Genomic DNA, 24,724 nt, shown 5'->3' on the forward strand with positions numbered 1-24,724 from the left:
GCACACCCCCCAGTGGGGATGAGCCCGTAATCTTCAAGGTACATGCCCTTGACTGGAATCGAACCTGGGACCCTTCAGTCCGCAGACCGACGCTCATCCACTCTTTTCATCTTTCTGTTCCTAGAACCGAATGCAATGTCCGATCCGTGGCTGATGCTCAGTACATATCGACCGAAGAAAGAAGTGAATGCATAGAAAGGGTCAGTGCAGCAGAGCGGAAGGAAGGGGAGAGTGCCGGGGACTTCAGAGTAGGGGTCACACATTCTGCCTGGAAGACCAAATAGGTGTCCAGGGGAGGGACCCTTCACGAAAGCCTGAAGAGGAAAGGATGACAGGTGCTGGGTAAAGGGGCGAAGGCAATGCCAGCAGAGGGAGGTTTGGGGGTGGCAGCAGATGAGCCCGCAGGCAGCTTGAGGCAGGACTGGGAAACTAACCCTGGCCACAAGAGGGCTCTGGTGGCCAGGGGAACCTGCTGAGAAACCCAGGGCTGCAGTGCCACCTACTGGGCAAAATTGGCTTTCCGGCCCTGGGTGTGGGAAGAAGCTAGTAAGTCACCTGTGATCTAGTCAATACAATGGAAGCTTTAAGTTAAAACCTCTCATAGAATTAGAAAATTCACACAAATGACAGATGGTCCACTTTCAACAAACAATAATAAGCATTCCTCAAACTTGCGACATTTTCTTGCCATCAAGCATTTTAAAAAGGTCCATCCCTGGCCGGTGGCTCAGCTGCTTGGAGCGTTGTCCCGGATACCAAGAGGTTAGGTTCAGTTCCTGGTCAGGGCCATACGGAGGCTGCAGGTTTGATCCCTGGTTGGGACCTGTACTGGAGGCAACCCATGGATAGTTCTCTCTCTCTCTCTCTCTCTCTCTCTCTCTCTCTCTCTCTCTCTCTCTCTCTCTCTCATCAATAAAACATATCCTTGAGTAAGGATAAAAAAGGCCTGTTTATTATTTTACGGAATGTGTCTCACTTGCATAGTTTTCACTTTAACCTTCTTGAAATTTTCATTCTTGCAAGCATCTGAGGCTTAATTGCTGCTGCTACTTTTAATAACCTTCATTTACTGCTGAGAATTTTAATTCTGTGTAATAGTGACATCCCAAGAATTAAGCCACAATGACTGGTAAGGTTAATTGGAATCTGGCTCTTCCAATATTTCTTGTTTGACCAGTAATTCCCACAGTTACGACTGTAACACTCTGGCATCTGGCACAGTTCCGAGCACCTAGAGGATTCTCAGTAAACGGTGGCTTATGAAAGAGCAGAGCTTCCAGTCAATGCGATCTTTGATTTACAAGTGCTTGCCTGGTGCTGTGTCTGTGCATAGATTGAGCCCTTGATCACTCCTGCAAGGTTGAGTATCCAAACTATGGTTGAGCACAGGGAAACAAAAAGGCAATGTCATATTCTTTAAATGTCAACAATGTTTCTGTCCATTAAAAATAACTGAAAGTTTATTTCTCACTTTCAAGATGTTTTAAATTTTTTCTTCCTAACTCATCCAATTTTAAAATATATATATATATTTTATTGATTTTTTACAGAGAGGAAGAGAGAGAGACAGAGATTAGAAACATGGATGAAAAAGAATCATCAATCAGCTGCCTCTTGCACACCCCTCCTGGGGATGTGCCCGCAACCAAGGTACATGCTCTTGACCGGAATCGAACCCGGGGCCCTTCAGTCCGAAGGCCGACGCTCTATCCACTGAGCCAAACCGGTTTCGGCTAAACTTGTCCTTTAGTTTTAAAACAACTAAAATTTTTTAAAAAGAAAGTCTTTTAATTAAAAAATTATTATCCACATTAAGTGAAATATTGCATGTGTAAATAAACATGTTCAGTCTCCAAACAAAATACATTTCACAGCTTGCACCCTGTTTTGCTGTTTTAAATTTAAATACAAAACAACAACTGTAAGCAGGTACACAAAATGAAAGAGTTGAAGTAATTCTATTTCTCTTTCCTATACTATTAATATTCGCATGGAACCTGCTGTTTAAATGCAAGAAAGTCCCATTGGAACTGGAGACACAAATTATGCTTGAAGGGAGCTCAGAAGATTTCAAACCATTATGAACTTATTCTTATATGTAACAAATTCTTATGTGTTGGGAGCTAAGTTATTTGAATTGCTTTCCAAGTACCATATTATTAGGGAATATGTAATAAAAATGGGTTAACTTGAAACTTTTTTTTGGGGAAAAGAGTATTTTATCAATGGATCATTTTAAAATTGTTGGTGGATGGTGGCAAAAAAGGCAAACGGATTTAAGTTTGTCTAATTGCTTCTTAATAATTTCTCTAGATAACACACCTATTATTGCCTGCACCCCAGACGTAAGAAGTTCCCTCTGCTGTGTGAGACTTCTGCAAAGTCTGCTTATAGGCAGCTGACCAGTTGGGAGAAAATGCTCTTCCTCGCCCTGTTTCTTTCCTCCTCTCTGCAATGTGTTAGGTGGACATGTTAGAGTTCTAGAAGCCCTGGTGGACCATGAAGACAACTTGGATGAGAGCTAGTGATAGGGTAGAGCAGACAAAAAGAGAGGACTCGGGTCTCTGATTTTGCGGACACACACTAAGGTGACTCCCAATGAGTTATGCCCTTGTAGAATCCCCTCTCACTGAGTTGGGACGAAACCGATGAGTTGCTTCTTCTAATGAATAGATGGGATATTGCTCTAATGATTATGTTACATTAAATATCAATGATGATTGAATTGGGCAGATGTAATTAAGGTCCCTAATCAGTTGACTTTAACTTTATCAAAAACGAGATTCTTCTGGGTAGGTGTGACCTTTAAAAGAGGGCCTATGCTTTCCCAGGATTCAGACTTCAAGCAGCAGAGGTGCTTTTTCTTTGATGCTGGCTTGAAGACATAATGCTTCCTGAATTTTACAGCCACAAGGAAATGAATTCTGCCAATAATTCTGTTCTGAGGGAGTTTGGAAGAGGATTCTTCCCTACTCTGTAGATGAGAATGCAGCCTGGCCAACACCTTGATTTCATTCTTGTGAGATCACCAAACTAAGCCATGGCCAGATTCCTGACCCATGGAAATTGTAAGATAATGAATGTGACTAGTGAAAGCTGCTAAGTCTGTGCTAATTTGTTATGCAGCCTAGGACACTAATACATAGATGTCCATGTTGCTGTTACAACCCTGTACCTCTACTTCTTTAACTTGTTGTGTTTTGGGTTCTCATTTAGCTACCTAGCTAAACCGTATCTTATTCGTGGGGTAATGAGGAAGGATTTATGGATAATTAATCATTTGTGGGTGAACTTGAAAAAATGGGTACAGTTTTAGAAGGTGGAACCTGGATTGCTGAAGGTAGCAAATATTTCGATGGTCAGAATCAATAAGGGTAAGGAATAGGTATTTCAAAAAAGTAAAGAATAATAAAATTTCACTAAATTGAGTGAGATGAAGCTGGAAAGGTAGATTAGGGACAACTCACAAACAAATAAACGTGGAGATTATTTTCAAACACTACAGAGCATGGAGATTTTCTGATCAGGGTGGTAGCATGATCAGAGCTATGCCTTATTTAAAAAAATGCAGTATGAGTCAGTTCTCTTTAGGTTGCAAGAACATATCTCTAAGTAGATTTTGTTTTAAAGAAATTTATGGGAAGAGAAACTTGGGAAAAGAAAGAGGAAATTAGAGCCAGAAACCAGAACAAGAGACTCATAGCTTAAGGATTCTTTCACCTCTAGTCTGTCCTATTGGACTTTGTTCTCTGCTTTGGTAAGTTTCCTTCAGCTGGAGCATCATAGGGCTACAGCTGCCTACAACCAGGAAAGCAGGCATGGCCTGGTCAGCTCTGGTTTAAGATATGGCTGCTGAAAGCTGAACTTTGATTGGATAATATTAGAAAAATCCCAAAAGAAGAGCATGGGGTGGGATATGGTGCCTGGCTTGGCCTAGGTATGTGTGTGTGTGTGTGTGTGTGTGTGTGTGTGTGTGTGTGTGTGTTATGTGGTTCTAGGTGTGATTTGAATTTCACAATTCTATCTTTTCATATTAGGGTCTCAAAGATAGATGATACATTCATGTAATTGTACTCACACCAAAGAAATACATTTTTAATTGAATTTACATTTAATTTAGGAATTGAAGTATGTGTGCACAAATAATTATTTATCTTTACCACCATCAACCTCAACAGAACTATAAGCTACATAATTACAACTAGTTTTTCCACTATAAAAGTTTTTTAAGGGAGATTCCAAGATGGTGGCCAGGAGGATGGCAGTGAGGAAGACCATGTGAGTGAGTGAAAGGGGAGTGTGTGGACATGTGGTGTGTGTGTCTGTGTCTGAGTGAGGGACAGCTAGATCTCACAATGGAATACTATGCTGTTGTAAAAAGGAAGGCATTCTTACCATTTGCAATGGCATGGAGGGAACTGGAGAGCATTATACTAAGCAAAATAAGGCTGTCAGAGAAAGTGAAATATCACATGATCTCACTCATTTGTGGAATATAATGAACAACATAAACTGATGAACAAAAATAGAACCAGAGTCATGGAAGCAACTAACAGACTGTCCAACTTATGAGGGAAGGCGGGGGATGGGGAGTGACAGGGTCAGAAATCAACCTAAGGACTTGAATGCATGCATATGAGCATAACCAATGGACACAGACAGGAGGTGGTGAGGGCATGTGCTGGGGGGTAGGGACAACTGGGGAGAGGTCAATGGGGAAAAAAGAAGACTTAGATAATACTTTAAGAATTTAAATTAGCTGATACTGGTTTGGCTCAGTGGATAGAGTGTCGGCCTGCAGACTGAAAGGTCCCAGGTTCGATTCCGTCAAGACATGTACCTTGGTTGCGGGCACATCCCCTGCAGCAGGTGTGCAAGAGGCAGCTGATTGATGCTTCTCTCTCATCGATGTTTCTAGCTTTCTATCCCTCTCTCTTCCTCTCTGTAAAAACAAATCAATAAAATATGTTAAAAAAAGAATTTAAATTTAAAAAGTTTTAAAATGCTCAAGTATTAATGTATTATGTGTCCAGAGTCTGTAAAATAGTCTGTTGTGTTTATAGCATCCATCACTGGAAGAAAAGAAAATTTCAGAGTAGCTAATTAAGGTACTTCAGAGTTCTTAAAATAATCTCAGTGAAGTACTAACTTGTTTAAGAAAGCCAAACGCTTTTACTCAAATGTACTAGTAGACTTAAATAACTGTTAAAGAAAATCTCCGATCATCTAATAAATATATTTAAGCCTGCACATTTTACCAGATGTACTTGGGCTACCTGTGAAACATTTGGGAAGTTTAGGGTCTTTTTCTAAATTATTGGATATATTGATTATCTCAAATTTTATTTAGAAATTTCACACATACACAGTTCACTAAAATATTTAATTGACATGGTAAATATCTGTCTCAGGAATCGAAGATGCCTGCATTGAAAATGCTTGAAGAGCATTTAAAAAAATGTGGCATAATACTTCCTGGAAGGCTTCCAGTCGGCTCCCTGGTGGGTGCAGCTTATACTTTCTACCACTAGGTGGTAGTCTTCCTCCGTCTATATGAATCCACCTTCTTAAGCAAAGTGGCTGCAAAATCAACCCAGTTTAAAAAAAAAAAAAAATATTCTGGCTACTATTTCAATACAAGATACAACTTTACCTCAGGTATTTACTCTTAATTGTAACCATACAGTATTTTGAAAGTGGTTGGCTAAGCACAAAGCACTGTGGAAAGTGAAATTTATATCTGCTTTCTGAGGTATCATCCAATACCACATTTTCAGAAAACCAAAGACCATCGATACCTCTAGTTGCTCATGAATTTGTGATTAAAGGAAGCTACAGGGTTGTCATACCTTTAAAAAGACACTTGGCATACCCGTGATTTGTCCACGAAAAGGTCACATATTGCAGTAACTAAACAATTCTACACGTGAAATAAAAAAAATACAAAATTCTAAGTTATTGGTTGTATATTATTAATCACCCAAGGGTATTATTATTGGTAGTAGACTGTACATCTATGAAGGAGGAAAACGCACGGATTCTGTCTACAGTCTCATGCTGAGTGCTTGCTAAAGGTTAAGTAGATGAATGGTATGGCTAGAAACGCCTGATTGTTTACCTTCCTGGGAATGGTTATCCTACCACTGCTTGTGAATGGTCCGGACACATTTCTGAAGACGAAGAGGACATAAACCTCCTTCACATTCATGTCCATCAGGCCCTCTGGAGAAGAGATTTATAAGTTTTACTTTAATATCTGATTTTAAATCCAGCAATTCTTAGTAAACACTTCCTAAGTGGTATAAAAACAAAACAAAACAATTAACTGAGTCTAGATTCTTTTCTTAATCAGATGAGTTCATTCATTCATTTAATCAGTGTTTGTTGAGTACATATTATGAATGTGATAAATACAGAGTTGTTTCCTTATTGTAAACTTTGTTTAATGTTTGCATTTTCTACTGAGGACAGTAATTCTGTCTGCCTTAGGCACAGCTATATCCCCAGAACCTACCGAAGTGCCTTACCTGTGGTAAGCACCCAGTGAATGGAGACAGCCACCTCTGCTGACCAGAAGAACATCCCTGGATACTTAGAGCAGCTAGGATGGGTCAATATCAACTCTGGTTAGAGTCAGGAGGATAATGGAGATTGTTTCCGGAAAAGGGATCAGGTAATCCAGATATGTGTAAAACATTTATCCATGGAACAATATCCCCCTTGTCCTTAGAATGTATTAAGGACATCTGCTTTTATATTAGACGAGAGGCCTGGTGCACAAAATTCGTGCACTGGGGGAGGTGTCCCTCAGCTGGGCCTGCGCCCTCTCACAGTCCAGGGCCCCGAGGGGGATGTCCGCCTGATCCTGGGGATCAGACCTAAGCCGGCAGATAGACATCCCTCTTGCAGTCCGAGACCCCTCCCCCCTTACCACCTGCCTGCTCGCTGCTCCTTAACACTTGGCTCCCTGCTCCTTAGTGCTGACGCAGAGGCAGGAGAGGCTCCTGCCACTGCCATTGCCATTGGTGTGGAACATTTGTTACAATTGATGAACCAATATGTATACATTATTCTTAGCTAAAGTCCATATTTTATCATCTGGTTTTACTATGCATCATGCAATTCTATGGATTTTGCCACAATGCATAATGGCTCCAAGTTTTATCCAGCATATGGGCTAAATAATACAAGATTTTAGTAGAATGAACAGGTGAGAAACCAATAAAATTTAAAAATCAATGTGTGCAATAAAATGATTTAAATTATGTAGATTTGTGCTATATTATTTAATAGGTTTTTACTTCCATTGTGAAGTGCTTATAAAAGTAGATTTATTAGTAAATGTTCACTTGTTATACTTATATAGCTGGATTTATTTAAATCAATGAATAAAACTAATTATTTGGAAATACCTGATAATAGCGAGTGTTACCCTTACATTTAAAGATTTAACGACATGAAGACAATTATGCCATTTTTTCAAATTGGTAACTTCTGGGTGTTCAGATATTTAAGACATGTCTGGTCTATGTTTGCCATATATTTTGGCACATGCTAGCTATTAATAATGATTGTAACTTCTCTAATATAGAGGTGTTAAATCAAATTTTTATCCCTGAAAATGAGAGAAAAAATTAGAAAAAAAGCACACCCATTTTTTTGCATAAGAAGTCACTGAGGGAAATTATTCTCTGAACAGAATCTTACAGATAGAAAGTAGAGCTCCCCTAGTCCAGCCTCTTAACCTAAATCATGGGTCCCTCCCATACCGCCTGCCTCCATGGGCCTGTAGCTTAGATCTACAGCAGGAATGGAACCCAATTCCTGTTGGAGTGGCCTTCCCATCAATGGGTAGCTGTAGTTGTTCAAGGGGTCTTTCTTAAGCTAAACCTGAACTTTTCCTTTTAATAATTCCTACTTGTGGGTCCTAGTTTTGCCCTTCGGTGTTGGAAAGAATGCTGCTATCTTCTGCCTCTAACAGTTCCCCCTTCCATGCTATTCTACTATAGTCTAGAGTAAAATAAAAATGAAAAAAAGAATCTTGGTGTTCTCTTGTTTTTGGGTTTCTCACAGCCTTGCTTACACTCCTGGAAATGACTCTTGCCTATTAAAATAACTCTTTTTTTTCTTTCTTTATTGTTATTATATGTGATAGGAACACTTAAGATCTACCTTCTTAACAAAACTTTAAGTATGATTGTCAGAGCGAAGGGGGTGGGGATTGGGAGAGGTAGAAAGTAAAAGGGGATAAATGGAGATGGAAGGAGACTTGACTTGGGGTGGTGAACACACAATGCAATATACAGATGATGAATTCCAGAATTGTATACCTGAAACTCATATAATTTTATTAACCAGTTTCACCCCAATTAATTCAATTGAAAATAAAAGGGAACCTTTGTATGAAGGAAAAAATATTACTATATAGTATTGCCAACTATACATAGTATACTGTACTGTAGATCTCCAGGACTTACTCATCTTCTCATCTTGTATAACTGAACTGCTGTGTCATTTTACTAATATGCCCTGTTTCCCCTTCCCCAAGCCCCTAAAAACTACGATTCTGTTTCTGTTCTCTGCATCTATGAGTATAGCTATTATAGATTCTTCATATAAGTGATGCCATGTAGTATGTGTCCTTCTGTATCTGACTTATTTCACTTAGCACAATGTTCTCCAAGCTCATCCACTTCCCAAATGGCATGATTTCATTTTTCTTTAAGGCTGAATAATGTTCCATTGTATGTATATAAAATATTTTCTTTATTCATCCATTGATGAATAATACTTAGATTATAAAAGCAAAAACAGACAAGTGGGACCACATCAAACTATTAGCTTCTGCACAGCAAAGGAAACAATGAACAAAATGAAAAGGCAACCATGGAATGGAAGAAAATATTTGCAAACCATACATCTAGTATTCAATATGTAAAGGAACTCCTATACTTCAATTGCAAACAAATAAAATGACCATAAAATGGGCAAGGAAATTAAATAGACATTTAGACATTTCCCCAAAGAAAGCACAAAGATGCCCGATAGGTACATAGAAAGGGCCTCAATGTCACTAATCACCAGGGAACTACAAATCAAAACCAAAATAAAATTATTATTGAGATTGTGAATTCTACAATGAAACATATATTGATACTAGATATAGTTTTGCTATCACTTATTGTGCTTCTATTATTGAATGCTCAACTTTTACCTTTAAAATGAAGGATTTAACTTAAATAATTTCTAAGGTCCTTTCCAACTTTTAAAAGATAATTTTATTCAGTGTGTGTGTGTTCATGTGCATGTTACTGACTGGCTTCTTGCAATTGCAGTTAGTGCACGGAACAAGATAAATTTTAACATGAACTTCTGCTACACTGCCTCTTAAGCAGCTCCATGACTGTACATTCATGCTTATTACATCCTTCTTGTTTGTTTTTCTTTGTTGCTGAAGCCCATGCAAATCATTTTGAATGTTAATTCCATATTTGTTGGTTTAGTTAGCCCAGCAAGATCTGTGTCATCTATCAAGTTTATCAGCATGATTCTTACATATTCACTTAATTTGTTTATAAAAGTTCAGTAGAGAAGGGATAACACAGATTCTTGTTACCAGCCCTTTCTCTATAGCTCAACATCATTCTCTCCATCAACAATCTTTGAATACTCCTGTTTTACCACCACAATGTTTCTATCTAATTATATTATTCTATCTAATCTAATATTATTATCCAGCCTACATTTCCCTAAATTATTCCAAAAAAGGTCGTGAATAGACTGTCAAATACTTTCCAAGAATATAATATACTGTGTCTCCAGCACTACCATGGACTCCTGAGATTATCAATGCTGCCACAGGAGGAACGGCTTTTGTTTGACCTGACTCCAGGTGACCTGATTCATACTGTCTCCTGAAAGTCAATGTTCATTTTCTCTCTCAAGCTTCTACACCATGTTTCATAATCCATTCTGGAGTTTTTTTGGAAAGGGAATGTCAAATTTTCCAGTCTCTATTTTCTGGAAAGAAGAACAACATTTGTTTGTCTCCCATTTACGGGTAGAAAAGGTGAATCCTTTTACACCTGGTTAATATAGTGCCTAGAGATTAAAGGTACTAGTGGGTCAGAAAAATGATTTTTGAAGGGGACTGGACTTTGTCAGTTTAGTCATGAAATGCTTCCTTCCTCTATGATTCTTCAGAGTCAATAAATGATGCATAATCATTTATTTAACAGAGTCAATAAATTATGCATAAATGAGAGAATAATTTCATTAATATGTGAGATAATTTAGGTACCCAATGCAATGTATCAAAAAACCTAGTTTATTCTTCTCATGGCACAATGAATAAAGTATAGGGTCTCCCTCACCCCCATACTAACAAAGCTGTGAGTGGAACTGCTCAGGTGGCTTCTGTTAACAAACAGCTTGGGTTCCACAAGTCTGTTTGAAAATCCACTTGGTCCTGAGAACAGAGTGACTATGGGCTACACTTGTAATTGCAGGTGCTCTTACACTAAACAGGAGTGTAGCATCAGTTCTTCACAGCTTACGAAGCCGTGGCTTCTTGCTGATGGACAGGCATCTTTCCCTAGGAGCATTGGTTTCATCTCTATTGGACAGTATGATGGTGAATTTTATGTGTCAACTTGGCCAGCCTATGGTGCCCAGTTGTTTACTCAAACACTAGCCTAGATGTTGCTCTGAAGGTATTTTGAAGATGTGACTTAACATTTACAACTGGTTGGCTTTAAGTAAAGGAGATCAGCCTGGATAATGTGGGTGGGCCACATCCAATCAATTGAAGGCCATAAGAACAACAACAACAACAACAACAAAAAGTGAGGAGGAAAAACCAAAAACAGAAGTTTCCTAGGTAAGAAAGCATTCCATTTGAAGAAGGTAACATAGAAACACTGCCTGAGTTTGTAGCCTTCCCGCCTGCCCACCTCTAGATTTTAGAATCAAGACTTCCACTTCAACTCTTGCCTGAATTTCCAGCCAGCTGGCATGCCTGGCAGATTTCAGACTTACTGGACCTCACAATCAAGTGAGCCGATTCTTTAAAATAAAACAACTTCTCTCGTTGCAATTAGGTTGGTGCATAGATATCCATCCTATTGGTTCTGTTTCTTCAGAGAACCCTGCTTTACAAGGGAAGGTAACTTCCCTCCTTATGATCTCTGCATGTGACACGTGGAACTGTCTGTGGCTCTTGCCATTGCTGGCCACTCCCTCTGACGCTGTGCAGGTTCTCCTGGGCCAGGGGCCTGTGGCAGCCATCCACAGCGGCCAGCAAGATCAGGCACATAAGCAGGCACTTCATAAATATTTGGAGGCATGCTGAGTACAATGTGAAGAGAAGCTAACCCTCTCTTGTGCTGTTGACATGTCTTCTCGTAACATCTGCTACAATGATATAAAGAGTCTGTTTCCTGTGCAGTGTGCACATGCGTTCTTTCTCTATAGACCCTCTGCAGCCTGGAAGCTCTGGGGAGAAGCCACAGTTGCTGTTTCAGTTGTGCTCTGGCTGCTGTGCCCTGTTTTAGGCTCAGTTCATCATTTCCTGGCTCAGGCCCCTGGGTTGGGAACAGAGAGGAAGCCACTCTCTTTGGAGTCTAAGGACACTTGTCGTTAGGGTCCTTTTTGGCACCCCTGCCCTTCGCCCACCAGACTTTGCCTCCAAGACATTGCCAATGACTGAACTGCTAATTTGATAAAAGTAAACTATTTTATTGATTGTCACTTGAGTTGCAAAGTCTAGGCTGAGAAACAAGTTCTGAAACGGAGAGTTCCAAACTGCCTGGATTTTGATTAATTTTTCAACCAGAGAGAAAATTTGTGTTAGAAATGAGTGATTACTGGGAAGAATGGGAAACTGCAATTGAAATGTCATTTACCTTGTCCATTTTAGATACTACTGAAGCAATGTCATCCAAGAGAAAGATAAGGAAAGCTAGTGAAAGGCCAAGGTAAGCACACCGAAGAAGGAACTGGGTTATACAAGTGCAGATACTATGGAAGACAGTATGGATATTTGTCAAAAAAATAAAAATACACCGAGTGGCCAGATTATTATGATCCCTGAATTCATAATCATCTGGCCACTCAGTGAATATCCTATTTAATAAAAGAGTAATATGCGAATTGTCCCCTCGACTAGGAGTTTGACCAGCAGGCAGGCCAGCCAACCGCCCATGTCCCCTCCCCCTGGCCAGGCTGGCCGGACCCCACCCATCCACGAATTCATGCACTGGGCCTCTAATACACACACACACACACACACACACACACACACACACACACACACAGTGGCCAGATTATTATGTGTTCAGAGATCATAATAACCTGGCCACTTAGTGTACATTTAAAGCTTTGCGTAGTTTGAGGCCATTTCCCTACTGTGAAAAATGATGCACATTTCTGCAGTCACTGGAAAGCAAATTGGAGAAATATAGTTTCCCCCACCCTTAATTATATCAAGCAAATGATCTTACAATTACATAAGAAGTCGCCCATTATAGTCTAGCCAGTGGCTTGGCTTCTTATCCAAATCTCACAGTGAAAAAAATATGCAGACTTTCTGGAACCACATATTACAGTCTCTGCAGTTGAATCAGCCCTTCTTTTTGCGTAACCTAAACTCAATACCATTCAGCACATTAGAGAACTCCAGGGATGAGATCTTTAAAGCCCAATGTCAAAAGGTGGCTACCTGATAATCATCGCCTTGTCTTCACTCTCATGAATGCTGGCTTTGTCCTCATTTATTCCCAGGCATGTGGGCCGTCCTGCCGGGAGGTGCCCTGTCTCACAGCCTCGTGAGAAGAGATCAATCCACAATTTGGCGCAAGTACAAAGCGATGGCATGATGTTCTGGTGTAAACTGGCTCTGAAGGAAATTCCTGATCAGATATGCCAGAAATGGCGAGTGGTTCTGACAGCTCTCAAATAAGCATATAGTCTCCAAGGTGATGATTCTGAGTGACAACCCTCATTTGAGGCGTTAAATTGAGTCGATTCGATAAGGGTTGCTGGAGAGCGGGAAGAGCACGGAAGGTGGAGTCAGAAAGCATCCATATGCATGCCAGCCCTGCATCCCAGCCCTGCATCCCAGCCCTGCATCCCAGCCCTGCATCCCAGCCAACCCAGAGGCGCCCTTTGCATTGCGGTGTTGCCTGCAGCGTCCCTCACCTAACCATTCTGAGCTTCTTTCTTCCCTTGTGACATGCTTGAGTAATAACCACCCGGCATTGCTGTGATAGTCACGTGAGCCTGACCTTATGAAAACCCTCAGAACAGTGAAGCACTAGAGTAGAATGTGAGAACACAGTCTTAGGTAACCTTTATGTTGAATACCACCATTTGGAACCAAGGCCTTCAAATCCTTAGAAAACACCATCGATGCTGATAATTAGCTGGAGCTGGTGCATCACCCGTGTGTCTGAGGTCCAGGTTGTTTTTGACATGGAAAGCCCCGTTTGCTGTGTATGTCCAGTGTGGTATGGAAAGCCACAGTAGGAGATGTTTGTTCAGTTTTGCAAGCCCCAGAGACCAGTGCACGCTGCTGGCTCTGAATGCTGGAAAACAGACCTCAGCAGTTTCCACGGACTCACTTTATCCTTGCCCAGCGTTAACGAGAGCAGAACAAAACTGAATAAACATGCTTGAAACCTGGAGCTTTGCAAACCGTAATGGCATTTTAGAGAGCCAGAAATAAAATCAGACTTATTGTGTGTAGGAATGCATTGGGTAAGAGAAGGACAACACTGTGTCCATTCTATCTGTGGCTCAAATATGTCCTTGGAGAGCGAGTCTTATTGGAGGCAGGATTGTGACATCGATAGGAGACAGAAACGAGAGCCAAGGGCTTAACTCCTTCCTAACCGTAGTTCGTTCACAGTGACTACGTTGAGTTTCTTGTGGCTAATACTGTACGGCATATCCACATGGATGTTAGGACACGCTCTCCGCCCCTTAGTAGAGATAAGTAGTTGTGTTTTATTGGTCAGGTTATCTAACCTCTGTTTTGGCTTTGTCATCTGAAAAGTGGGGAAAAATAACAGGACCTATTTATTAATACATATAAAACACAGAAGTGAGAAGCTGTGAGAAATTGTGTTTGAAAGCACAGATTCTAAAGTTTTACTGTCTGGGTTAAAAATCTCAGCTCCTCCTTATCATTGGCTCATTAGAGCTTCTCAAAGTCGGGTAAGAATAGAACCAACCTCATAGAGTTATTGTTAGGATTAAATGTGCTATTACATGTATAATTCTATTAACAGGGCTGACACAACAGTAAGTACTATATAAATGTTTGCTACTAGCATTACTTGTTTCCTGGAAAAGCTTTAAATACTATTTATAAGAATATGAAAATAATTTAAAATTTACAGCATTACTAACATTTGTTCCCCTGGCTCTAGTAGGTATACAAATAATAGAATAGTGATATTGGGACTTTATTTTGTAGACCTAATATTTTGGCAATGCCTCTCCTGTAGCATTTTCTCTCTTTTTAAAAAAAATTAAATATTGGCATACCCTTTGCCAAATCTTTATTAAGATAACTTTATCCCCTAATTTACTGAAACTAATGTTATTTAACATCTCTGTTTCCAATTCCCTTCTCCTCCTGAATGCAAAAGGTCAATGATTTTTAAAGCTTGCATACAGAAAAGATTCACACACATTGAGAGGATTGGAAGTAAGCTAATGTTTATTTCGGATAATTTCTAATTCTGTCTTTTCTCCCCTTTCCTCCCCGCATTCATTTGAATGCTTTTGCCATTCACTTATTTATACAGCATTTATTAAGCAGACTTGTCAGGCACCATGATAGGTGGTGGAAAATCATGATTCTGACACTTAAATGGTATTTTACAGCTTACACGTCATTTTCACATAAATTAACTCACTCCTCAGAGGAGCTCACTTCATTTCACCCCAGTTCTTCCTCCCCATTTAATGTTATATTTCTCTTAATCTTCCTCTTTCCTTAGTCAAATCTTTATTGTGCAGAATATTTACTAAATGAATTAGGGGTAGGCTGAGAGGGGGAGCTGATTGGAAGAGAAGGTAGTAGATGAGGGAGGAGAATCCAATCAGATGAGATGGAGGACCCCAGATGTTTTCTGTACCCCACCCTTTAGGTTAAAAACACAAGGTTCTGTCTCTTATTAAGAAAGTACACAGAGTCACTTGAATAGGAACTGATTACACACAAGGTTATTGGTTTCCCACACCCTCCACTCCCCTGACAATGAGCATATTTAACATATTGAAGAAGTTATGGCTTTCTTTTTTCCTTCCTTCCCTCATAAACTAACACTCAGGTGCTTAAGTCCCAGCATTAAAGTTCCCTAATTATAGTTCTTGAATTTCATGACACCAACCAGGCAAAACAAAACAAACAAACAACCCCCACAAAACACCCCCCCCCAAAAAAAAAAATTAACCAGGAAATCATTCTTTCAATCTTGTGTCAGCATATTTTATTATTTTTAAAAAATATATTTTATTGATTTTTTACAGAGTGGAAGGGAGAGGGATAGAGAGTTAGAAACATAGATCAGCTGCCTTCTGCACACCCCCTACTGGGGATGTGCCCGCAACCAAGGTACATGTCATTGACTGGAATTGAACCTGGGGCCCTTGAGTCTGTAGCTGATACTCTATCCATTGATAGAGTTAGGGCTATTTCATTCATTATTATGCCCCTTATCCACACCGAAGACTTCTATAAGGAATTACCGATGGCTTCCTGTAGTAGGCTAGCTAATGGTGGATGAATGTTACTCCAAGTGGAGAAGGAAGGTAATATGCTTAGGACTGGGCATGCAGTATGTTTCACATTTGAGCTTGTACTGATCTCTTCAAGGGTCCTCTGGAGATTCACAGGATGTAAGCAGATGATACAATACATAAACTTCTGTAAGATGTACCAAGTTCATTTCTAACAGACCCCTCTTAACTCGCTTTGCTCTCTGCCTGGGATGCTCTTCCTCCAGAATTCTCTTTCTTATCAGCTCAATGTCACTTTCATGGAGAGGCCTTCTCAGCCATTCTGAATAAAGTAGTATCCCCACACTCAGTCCCTCTATCTCACTTCAGAGTTTTATGTTTCATGGCATTTATTTCTACCTAAAGTGAACTTACTTATCTATATATTTATTATCTGTCTGCCTACAAGTCTGTAAGCTCTTAAGAGGGCAGAGATTATTTTTAACACGCTGTCTGGAACATAATAGTAGACCCTTCATAAATATTCGTGGAACAAATGAGTAAGCAACAGATATTTATTGAATGCCTATTATATGCCAGTTCTGCTCTAGGCACTGGGGATGCATAGTCCTCTTCCCCTTATCCATGGGGGATTCATTCCAAGACCCCCTGTGGATTCCTGAAACGGAACCCTATATATATTGCTTTTTAATACAAATGATAAAGTTTAATTTATAAATGAAGCACAGTGAGAGAGTAACAACAATAACTGATAACAAAATAGAACAATTCTAATAATCCTATCTAAAAAAAAGGGTAATATGCAAATTAACCATCACTCCATCACAAAGATGGTGGTGCCCATAGCCACAAGATGGCAGTGCCCAGTCCTCTCAGCCCTGCTGGAGACTCCCAGCCGGGGGGGAGGGGAGGGAAGGACTGCTGAGAGTGGGCAGCATGAGTGTCCTGGCAGAATGCTTGCTTTGTTGCTGTGGCAATGAGGCAAACGCTCCATGCCTGGCTGAGGATGGGCCTCTGGGCAGCGGGCGCTGAGTGGACAGGCCCCGCAGAGAGCTACTGGTGCACGGATTCATGCACAGGACTACTAGTGTACTAGAATAAAAGTTATGTGAATGTGAACTCTCTCAAAAACTATCTTATTGTACTATGCTCACCGTTCTTCTCGTGATGATGTGAGATGATAAAATGCCTCAAGTCGAGAATTTTCACTTAAAAGGACCACTCTACGATTTCTCTTTGGCATATCCAAATTTCCAGCATCAGAACTCTTACACTTTGGAGCCATTATTGAGTAAAGTCGGGGTTACTTGAACACAGGCACTGTGATATCTAGGCAGTCTGATAGCTGAGATGGCTACTAAGTGACTAACTGGTGGGTAGCGAATACTGAGTGAACATGCTGGCTGGACAAAGGGATGATTCACGTTTGGAAGGAATGATGTGGGAAGGTCCCAGATTTCATCACACTACTCAGAATGGCTCACAATTTAAAACTTACCAATTATTTCTGGAATTTTCCATTTAAATATCTTCAAAATGAAACCCTGCAAAGCCCAATGGCAGATAAGAGGGACCACTGTTGTAATGAATCAAACAGACAAAAATCTCTTGGGAGTTTATATTCTAATGCAGGGAAATACAAGAAATAAATAAAGCAGAGAATGGGGACACCGCCTGGGTGGGGCTGTGCTGTATTAAACAGGCGATCAAGGAAGGGGTCTGGCTGCAGAGACCTGAAGACGTGAGAAGGGGACACCTGAACCAGGTGAGGAAGATAAGGGCAAGGGGAAATCAGCCTTTTACCAAAGGGAACGGGAAGTGCAAAGGCCCTAAGGAAACTGGGAGGATAAGGTGGTTGAACCAGGGAGCTCTTGGGGAAGTGGGAGAAGGGTCTGAGAGGTACTGGTGAGGCGGCTGCAATCATGTTGTCTTGTAGGCCCCTGAAAGGACTGGTTTTTACTCTTTTTGTTGTTATTGTTAATCCTCATGAGAGGATAACCCTCCTGCCCCCATTGATTATGAGAGAGAGAGAGAGAGAGAGAGAGAAAAAACAACATTCATGTGAGAGAGACACATTGATTGGTTGCCTCCTACAGGAGCCCTGGCTGGGCCAGGAATTGAGCCTGAAACTGAGGTATGTTATGTGCCTTTGACCGAAATTGAACCCGAGATGCTTCAGTCCCTAGGGTTGCTACTCTAACCACTGAGCAGAACTGGCCAGGCGGCAAGGGCTGGTTTTTACCTGATAGGAAGCCATGGAGAGGCATCGAGTAGAGTGAGATGATCTGACTTAGATTATAAGAGGATCCCTTCTTTTGTTCTGGTGATAAACACACACACACACAAACTATAGAGGGCAAAGGTGGAAGTTGTTAGGAGGTCACTGATGCTCTAATCCAGGTAAGAGATGATAGGCAGCTTGGTCCAGGGTGGTGGCAGGGAGGTGGTGCAACATGCGAATAGCCTGGAAGTGTTCTGAAGGCAGAACTGACATGAATCCTATATAATAAAGAGGTAATATGCAAATTGATCCTCATGTCCTCACAAAGATGGCTGCCTATGATCAGGCCAGCAGGGTATAGTGAGGGACGACCAAACAACTGAACAAGCAGGCTGCTTGGGGAGACCAGGCCAGCAGGGGGGTTATGAAGGACAACCAAATGACTGAACAGCAGGTTGCATGGGGTGTCCAGGCCAGCAGGGGAGGCATTTGGCTGCTGGGGGGGAGAGAGGGAGGGCAGTAAGAGGTGACAAGGCTGCTCAGGCGGGAAGGGGGGCAGTTAGGGGCGACTGGACTGGCAGGGGGGGGGTATGAAGTTGGGGGTGACCAGGTCAGCAGTGGGGGGCAGTTAGGGACAACCAGGCTGGCAGGAATGGGGCAGTTGGGGGGCAACCTGGCAGGCAGGGGGCAGTTAGGAGTCAGCAGTAGTCCCAGATTTTGAGAGGGAAATCCAATTGCCAGTTTAGGCCTGATCCCTGAGGTCCTGGATTGGAGAGGGTGCAGGCTGGACTGAGGGGAACCCCCCGTACATGAATTTGTGCACCAGGCCTATAGTTGCTGATACAATGAGCAAAGTAATGGTACAAAAACATGTACAGAATTGATATGAGCAAGGCTTTTCTTAAATTCATAGAAAAGAGACTGTCTCCCCAAAAATAAGACTGTGTTTTATATTAATTTTTTTCTCTCAAAGTTGCGCTAGGTCTTATTTTCAGGGGATGTCTTATCTTTTCATGCGCTAGGTCTTATTTTCGGAGGATGTCTTATTTTCGGGGAAACATGGTAATAGTAGCACAACCACCTAGAAATTCAGCTTTGGAACTTGGAATTTTTATGTCATCTATTATCAGGGAGAACAAACAAAAAAAGAATGGTCAGACACTCAGTATCAAAATCTACTTGCAATTAAGTGAACTGGTTTGAGGCTTAATCTCATTTCAGCACAGTGACATGATGAGATAATAGTTCAACAGACATAAACATTTCAAAATGAAAATGACACTTATTCAGGAGGAAATTATAAAGCTCAGTGGGTAGTCACACTAAAGGGTAAACAAACATTATTATCAAGAACAAAGATCTCACCCCCCGGATTGACCGTCTGTGCTTCCAGCTGGTCTGATCCCTGGTCAGACTCCTGACCCTTTGCTTCCCAGGTTACACTGAATGCTGCCTTTCAGCTTGTTCTACCTTGCATTCTTTACCAGCTGGGAAATAGCAGGTACACAACAAATATTCCTTGACCTGATGGTTTCTTAGCATCCTTCACTTCCCTCTTTTGTGCCTTTTTTTTTTTTTCCTGCAGTGCTCAGGGACACTTTATTTTATTTACCAAAGTCAGAGATCAGATAACCCCTCACAAGTATGAAATTTCCCAATGAGTTGCGCTTCAGGCGGGGCATGTGGAAGGAGCAACCCGGAGGCCCCGCCCGCCCGCCTGGGGAGCCAGGGCTGGCCCTCCTGAGGGAGGAGGCGGAGCCTTCGGGGCTGCGATGTGACAGGTGGATGCCTGTGTGCAGGGAGCAAGCCTGAGAAGGCCAGAGGCGATTTAGGAAAAGCACTTTAAGTGTAAGGGAACCTGAAAACGACTGAACAGAATGAATGACCCAGGCACGCAGCACAGCAGGGTCGCCTGGACCTCGGGGAGGTTAACAACGCAGGGACTGAAAGGTAATTTTGGTCAATTACGTTAGATCTGCAAAAATCTCTGAGTTTAACGGCGCGATTCACCAAGGGCCGAGAGGGACCGAGAGACAGAGCATTCCCGGCCTCGCTAAACCCCTCCAGCCTCGCCTTAGAGGAGGAGGCGCTGCGGGAGGAGGTGGCTCTCCGGAGAAGGCACCGCGAAGTCACTCCTTTATCCCACTGAAGGGCCTCGTTGCCATTTCAGCTAATTTTCTCCAATTTAGAGGTCTCCCAACCAATGTAACACAGAAAGTAAATCATCGGAGAGCGTCCTTTGGCGGGACACCGAGGAGGCTAGCTTTTTGTTTCAATCTAGGGGGATTTTCCTGGCTACTGGAACCCGGGGTGGCTGCTTCTGGGCGGGGGCGGCCCCATCCTCTCTGCACGTGTTTTGTCTCTCTCGAGAACTTTCAGCAACACGACCACCGACCAGGGCAGAGCCACGGCCCCGATGTGTAAAGCGGCCAGTTCCGGAGGCCGCCACCCACTTCCCCACCCTCTCCCCACCCCGGGGAGCCGGAAAGCGGACGCCCTCCTCCCAGAGCCTCGGCGCCGGGCGGGAAGGGGTGCGCTGACCACCCCTCCGAAGGCGGCTCCTCTCCCGAAGGGGCCGGTCCCAGCTCCGTCCGCGCACTCTGGTACAGAAGAAAGTTGGGCGGGAGTGGGAAGGGGCCGGAGCGCGGGGCGGGAGGAGTGAGAACCGGTACTCGGCCCGCCTCCCTCCCCCTCATCCGCCCCACAAGCTCGCAATCTGGGTGGAGCCAGCGGGCCGGGCGCGGCTTCGGCGGCGTTTAACATGCAAATCGATCCCCCTCTCCGCCTCCCCGCTCCCGCCCCAGGGAGCGAGGCCCCGCCGCTCCGCCGCCGCCCCCGCCTCCTGCGCGCCCCGCGCCCCGGGCGGGCGGCTCTACTTAAGCGGCGCGCGGGGCGCGACCCGGCACTCGCCTGGAGCGCGCGGGCGCGGCGGGCGGAGCGCACGGAGCTGCCGGGCTCACCGCGGCGCGCTCGGCTCCCGGGCTCCGGGCTGCGGGCTGCGGAAGTGGCCTGGGCGCAGGGCTAAGCCAACGTCCCGGAAAGGCGGCTGCAGCTCCCGTGCGCGGCCCCGCTACTCCCCGCACCACCCCAGCGCCCGGCCACCTCCTCGCCATGGCTCTGGCCAACAGCACCCGCGGACTGCCCAACGGGGGCGGCGGTGGCGGCAGCGGTGGCTCCTCGTCCTCCTCGGCCGAGCCGCCGGTGTTCCCCGACATCCTGGAGCTGAACGTGGGGGGCCAGGTGTATGTGACCCGGCGCTGCACGGTGGTGGCGGTGCCGGACTCGCTGCTCTGGCGCATGTTCACGCAGCAGCAGCCGCAGGAGCTGGCCCGGGACAGCAAAGGCCGCTTCTTCCTGGACCGGGACGGCTTCCTCTTCCGCTACATCCTGGATTACCTGCGGGACCTGCAGCTCGTGCTGCCCGACTACTTCCCCGAGCGCAGCCGGCTGCAGCGCGAGGCCGAGTACTTCGAGCTGCCCGAGCTCGTGCGCCGCCTCGGGGCGCCCCAGCAGCCCGGCCCGGGGCCCCCGCCGCCGCAGCCGAGGCGCGGGGTGCCCAAGGAGGGCTCGCTGGGCGACGAGCTGCTGTCGCTGGGCTACGCGGAGCACGAGCAGCAGCAGCAGCAGCAGCAGCAGCCGGAGGGCGCCTCGGCCGGGGTGCCGTCGCCCACGCTGGAGCCGGCGAGCCGCAGCCCGTCCGGGGGCGCGGCGGGCCCGCTGCTCACGCCGTCCCAGTCGCTGGACGGCAGCCGGCGCTCGGGCTACATCACCATCGGCTACCGCGGCTCCTACACCATCGGGCGCGACGCGCAGGCGGACGCCAAGTTCCGGCGGGTGGCGCGCATCACCGTGTGCGGCAAGACCTCGCTGGCCAAGGAGGTGTTCGGGGACACCCTCAACGAGAGCAGGGACCCCGACCGGCCCCCCGAGCGCTACACGTCGCGCTATTACCTCAAGTTCAACTTCCTGGAGCAGGCGTTCGACAAGCTGTCCGAGTCCGGCTTCCACATGGTGGCGTGCAGCTCCACGGGCACCTGCGCCTTCGCCAGCGCGGACCAGAGCGAGGACAAGATCTGGACCAGCTACACCGAGTACGTCTTCTGCAGGGAGTGAGCTCCCCAGAGCCCCCTCCCGACTCCAGCGCACCCATTCCTGCCCTCCCTCTCCTTCCTGCCCCCAGAGGATGATAGACTCCCCTTCCACCCACGCCCTTCTAGTCCCCTGGTCCCCACCTCCAGTAGCTGGGCTAGTCTTCCTCGACCCCCCCCCCCCCCCACTTGAGAACCTGGAGCCGCAAATCCTTTCGGCCTTTTTGTCTAATTTGGACCCCACTTAGCCGAGAGAGCCCAGATATACTCCCTCCCCCTCCATTGCTTCCTCTGCCCCCGCCTCAAGCCACCCCTCCCCCAGTTTGCCCTTCAGTCTGGATCTAGTGGGGCAGTGGGGTCCGCACCTGGGGATGATGGCATTGCTCAGAACTTGATCGGACCCTGTCCAGTGTCAAGCCCTTATGACTCATTCCAGGTTTCAGAAATGAAAATGGATAACACTGCGAATAGTGTTTTTTCCGCCCTCTTCAAAAGGTAGAGTTTTAGAAGGCTGGATGAAAGACTGGACCTGGAATTAGGACCCCGGGAAGGCAGTTCAGTGACTATAAATATTGAATCAAGTTTGGAAAAGTTACAGGTAGATGTAGGAGAAGCATCTAGTGCTGGCACAATGAAGGATCATGTCTTCTCGATGCAGAAAAAAGGCCTTCGCCTGTGGCTTAAACTTGTACCTTGGGGAAAGTGACTTCCAGCCCGAGGAGGCACCCTTTTTCCTCCGCTCACTCACTGCCTGGAGCCGGTGGTCGGACTGGTTGACATGGCAGCAGTTCTTGGCCAGAGGGGGAGAGAGTCCTGCAGCTGACAGGGCCAGGACAGCCCAAGTCACCAAGTTCTTCGGGGGAGTCACCGGGCTGTGACTCAGTGGAGCTGGGGAGTAGTGCACGTCCTGGGGAGTAGCAGAGCCCTAGTATTCTTGCAGTGAATGGCGGTAGCTCTTAAGACGTGGGGGGTGGGGTGGGGAGGGAGGAAGGTAAGAAGGAGGGATGGGAAGGGAGGAATAGACATGCTCATTTATTATTTGGAAGTTTGTACCATCCGTTTGAGTACATGCACATTGAAAAAAAAAGTACACAAAAAAACACAAAGCATTTGATACAGATGAATAGCATCTCTACTCTTCACGGGCAGTTTTATTGAACTGTTTTGAGTCCTAAACTTAGAAGTTGCTAATACTGATGTAACCTAACCAAAGAGTTACCCAGTAGGGTTTACGTTACTGAACTTTATTTTCTGGTTGATAACACATCCTGAGGTTTTTTTTTTTTTTTTTTTTTTTTTTTTTTTTTTTTTTTTTTTTTTTTTTTTATCTGTTTACTTGAGCAAACAAAATATGTTTGATTTTGGTTACTTAGACTTAAGATCTCCTATTAAAAAAACAAACAAACAAAAAAACACCTTATTTTCTCCCAGCCCAAACAATGTTGACTTCTGGGCAAACCAGAAAATTAGAAAATGCCACTTCTTTTATGTGGATTATTTGAGGCGAAGGTGGAGTGTTTGTGAGTGACAGAGCTGCAGAGAAGTAGAAGCACCAAGGGCTGCCCATCTGTGGATAAGCTGTCAAAGGGAATGTTTTAAAATGAAGACAAAGCGGTTAGAAGTGAGCTGAGCAATAAAAGGGTGTTCTGGGGAAACGCAACAGAAAACAGAAGGAGACCTGGTTGCCTTATACCTTTTCTCCAGCGTGGAATAATGTCCCACTGCATACCCTGTCTATACCACAAGTGAAAGGAGACGAATCCTTATCTTTCATGCTGTGAGGCTCCTTTGAATATTCTGTGATGACTGAGAAGCCTTTCTTTTTTTCATTTATTTCAGCATTTTTCTCTGGAGTATGTTTTTTAAGATTTTGTAAGGGTCTCTTTTCACTGTTTAAATTAGCGCTATTTTTCCTTCTTTTTAAAAATGAATCTTGTACTGTATCTTACTAGGTCCATAACAGATGTTAAGAATTGGAACTGTTTTATTCTTAGATTCATGTGATCCAATCTGTATATACCCTATATAAACATTTTACACAAATCATTTAGTTTTTTAATTCATTCACTAATGCTGTACTATTTCCTATATTTGCCCCCCAGTAACTTGCATCAGATGGTGTTTATACTAAGCAACATGTTTTTGATGAGTTTCTTATATCCTTATCAATGGAGAAATTGGGTTAGGAAAAAATACATAATTATAAAACTGAGTTTGCTCCACATTGTTTAGCTTGGATATTAGTTGTATACTAATATGTCGGTTAGCTGTAAAAATACAAGGTACCTGTATTTTTAATCCTTTGATTCTTTTTTATTTGAGAAAGTACTGAGGTCTTTTATTGTGGTTGCATTTTTAGGAAGGTAAAGTTAGCTTTATACACAGAGACAATAATCCTAAGGGAAGTGGGAGTAGGCATCCAGGAAGCCCTGTTTGCTTCACTGTTGAGTGTGACCTCAGACTAGGTAATGCATCAGAACTTATCTCTATTTCAAGCCTGAAATGATTTAGGAATGCCGCTCACTGGCCAAATATGAGTGTCACAGAAACCTCTCTGCCCATATGGTATTCTGTTAGATTACTCAACAAAAATCACATAATTGAGAACATCTTAGAGGGCCAGATAAAACCACCGACATATGGCAAGACTCTCTGAGGTTCTGATTTT

General features: G+C 43.9%; 1 protein-coding gene and 1 long non-coding RNA gene across 2 annotated transcripts in view; both read left to right on the forward strand.

The window, feature by feature from the left end:
• The first annotated feature begins 18,626 nt into the window (after window positions 1-18,626).
• LOC311620111 overlaps window positions 18,627-24,724 on the forward strand; it is a 59,490-nt gene continuing 53,392 nt past the window's right edge. The window contains exon 1 of the long non-coding RNA XR_014794636.1: window positions 18,627-19,918. This is a non-coding gene — a long non-coding RNA (uncharacterized lncRNA). The remainder of the gene's footprint in view (window positions 19,919-24,724) is intronic.
• On the forward strand, window positions 20,787-23,810 carry KCTD12 (potassium channel tetramerization domain containing 12). The gene has a single exon (XM_084879147.1). It carries the CDS (start codon window positions 21,080-21,082, stop codon window positions 22,079-22,081), a length of 1,002 nt encoding a protein of 333 aa, XP_084735273.1. The 5' UTR covers window positions 20,787-21,079; the 3' UTR covers window positions 22,082-23,810.

Source organism: Pipistrellus hanaki, assembly GCF_964339955.1.
Source record: "Pipistrellus hanaki genome assembly, chromosome: 3".
Taxonomy (NCBI): domain Eukaryota; kingdom Metazoa; phylum Chordata; class Mammalia; order Chiroptera; family Vespertilionidae; genus Pipistrellus; species Pipistrellus hanaki.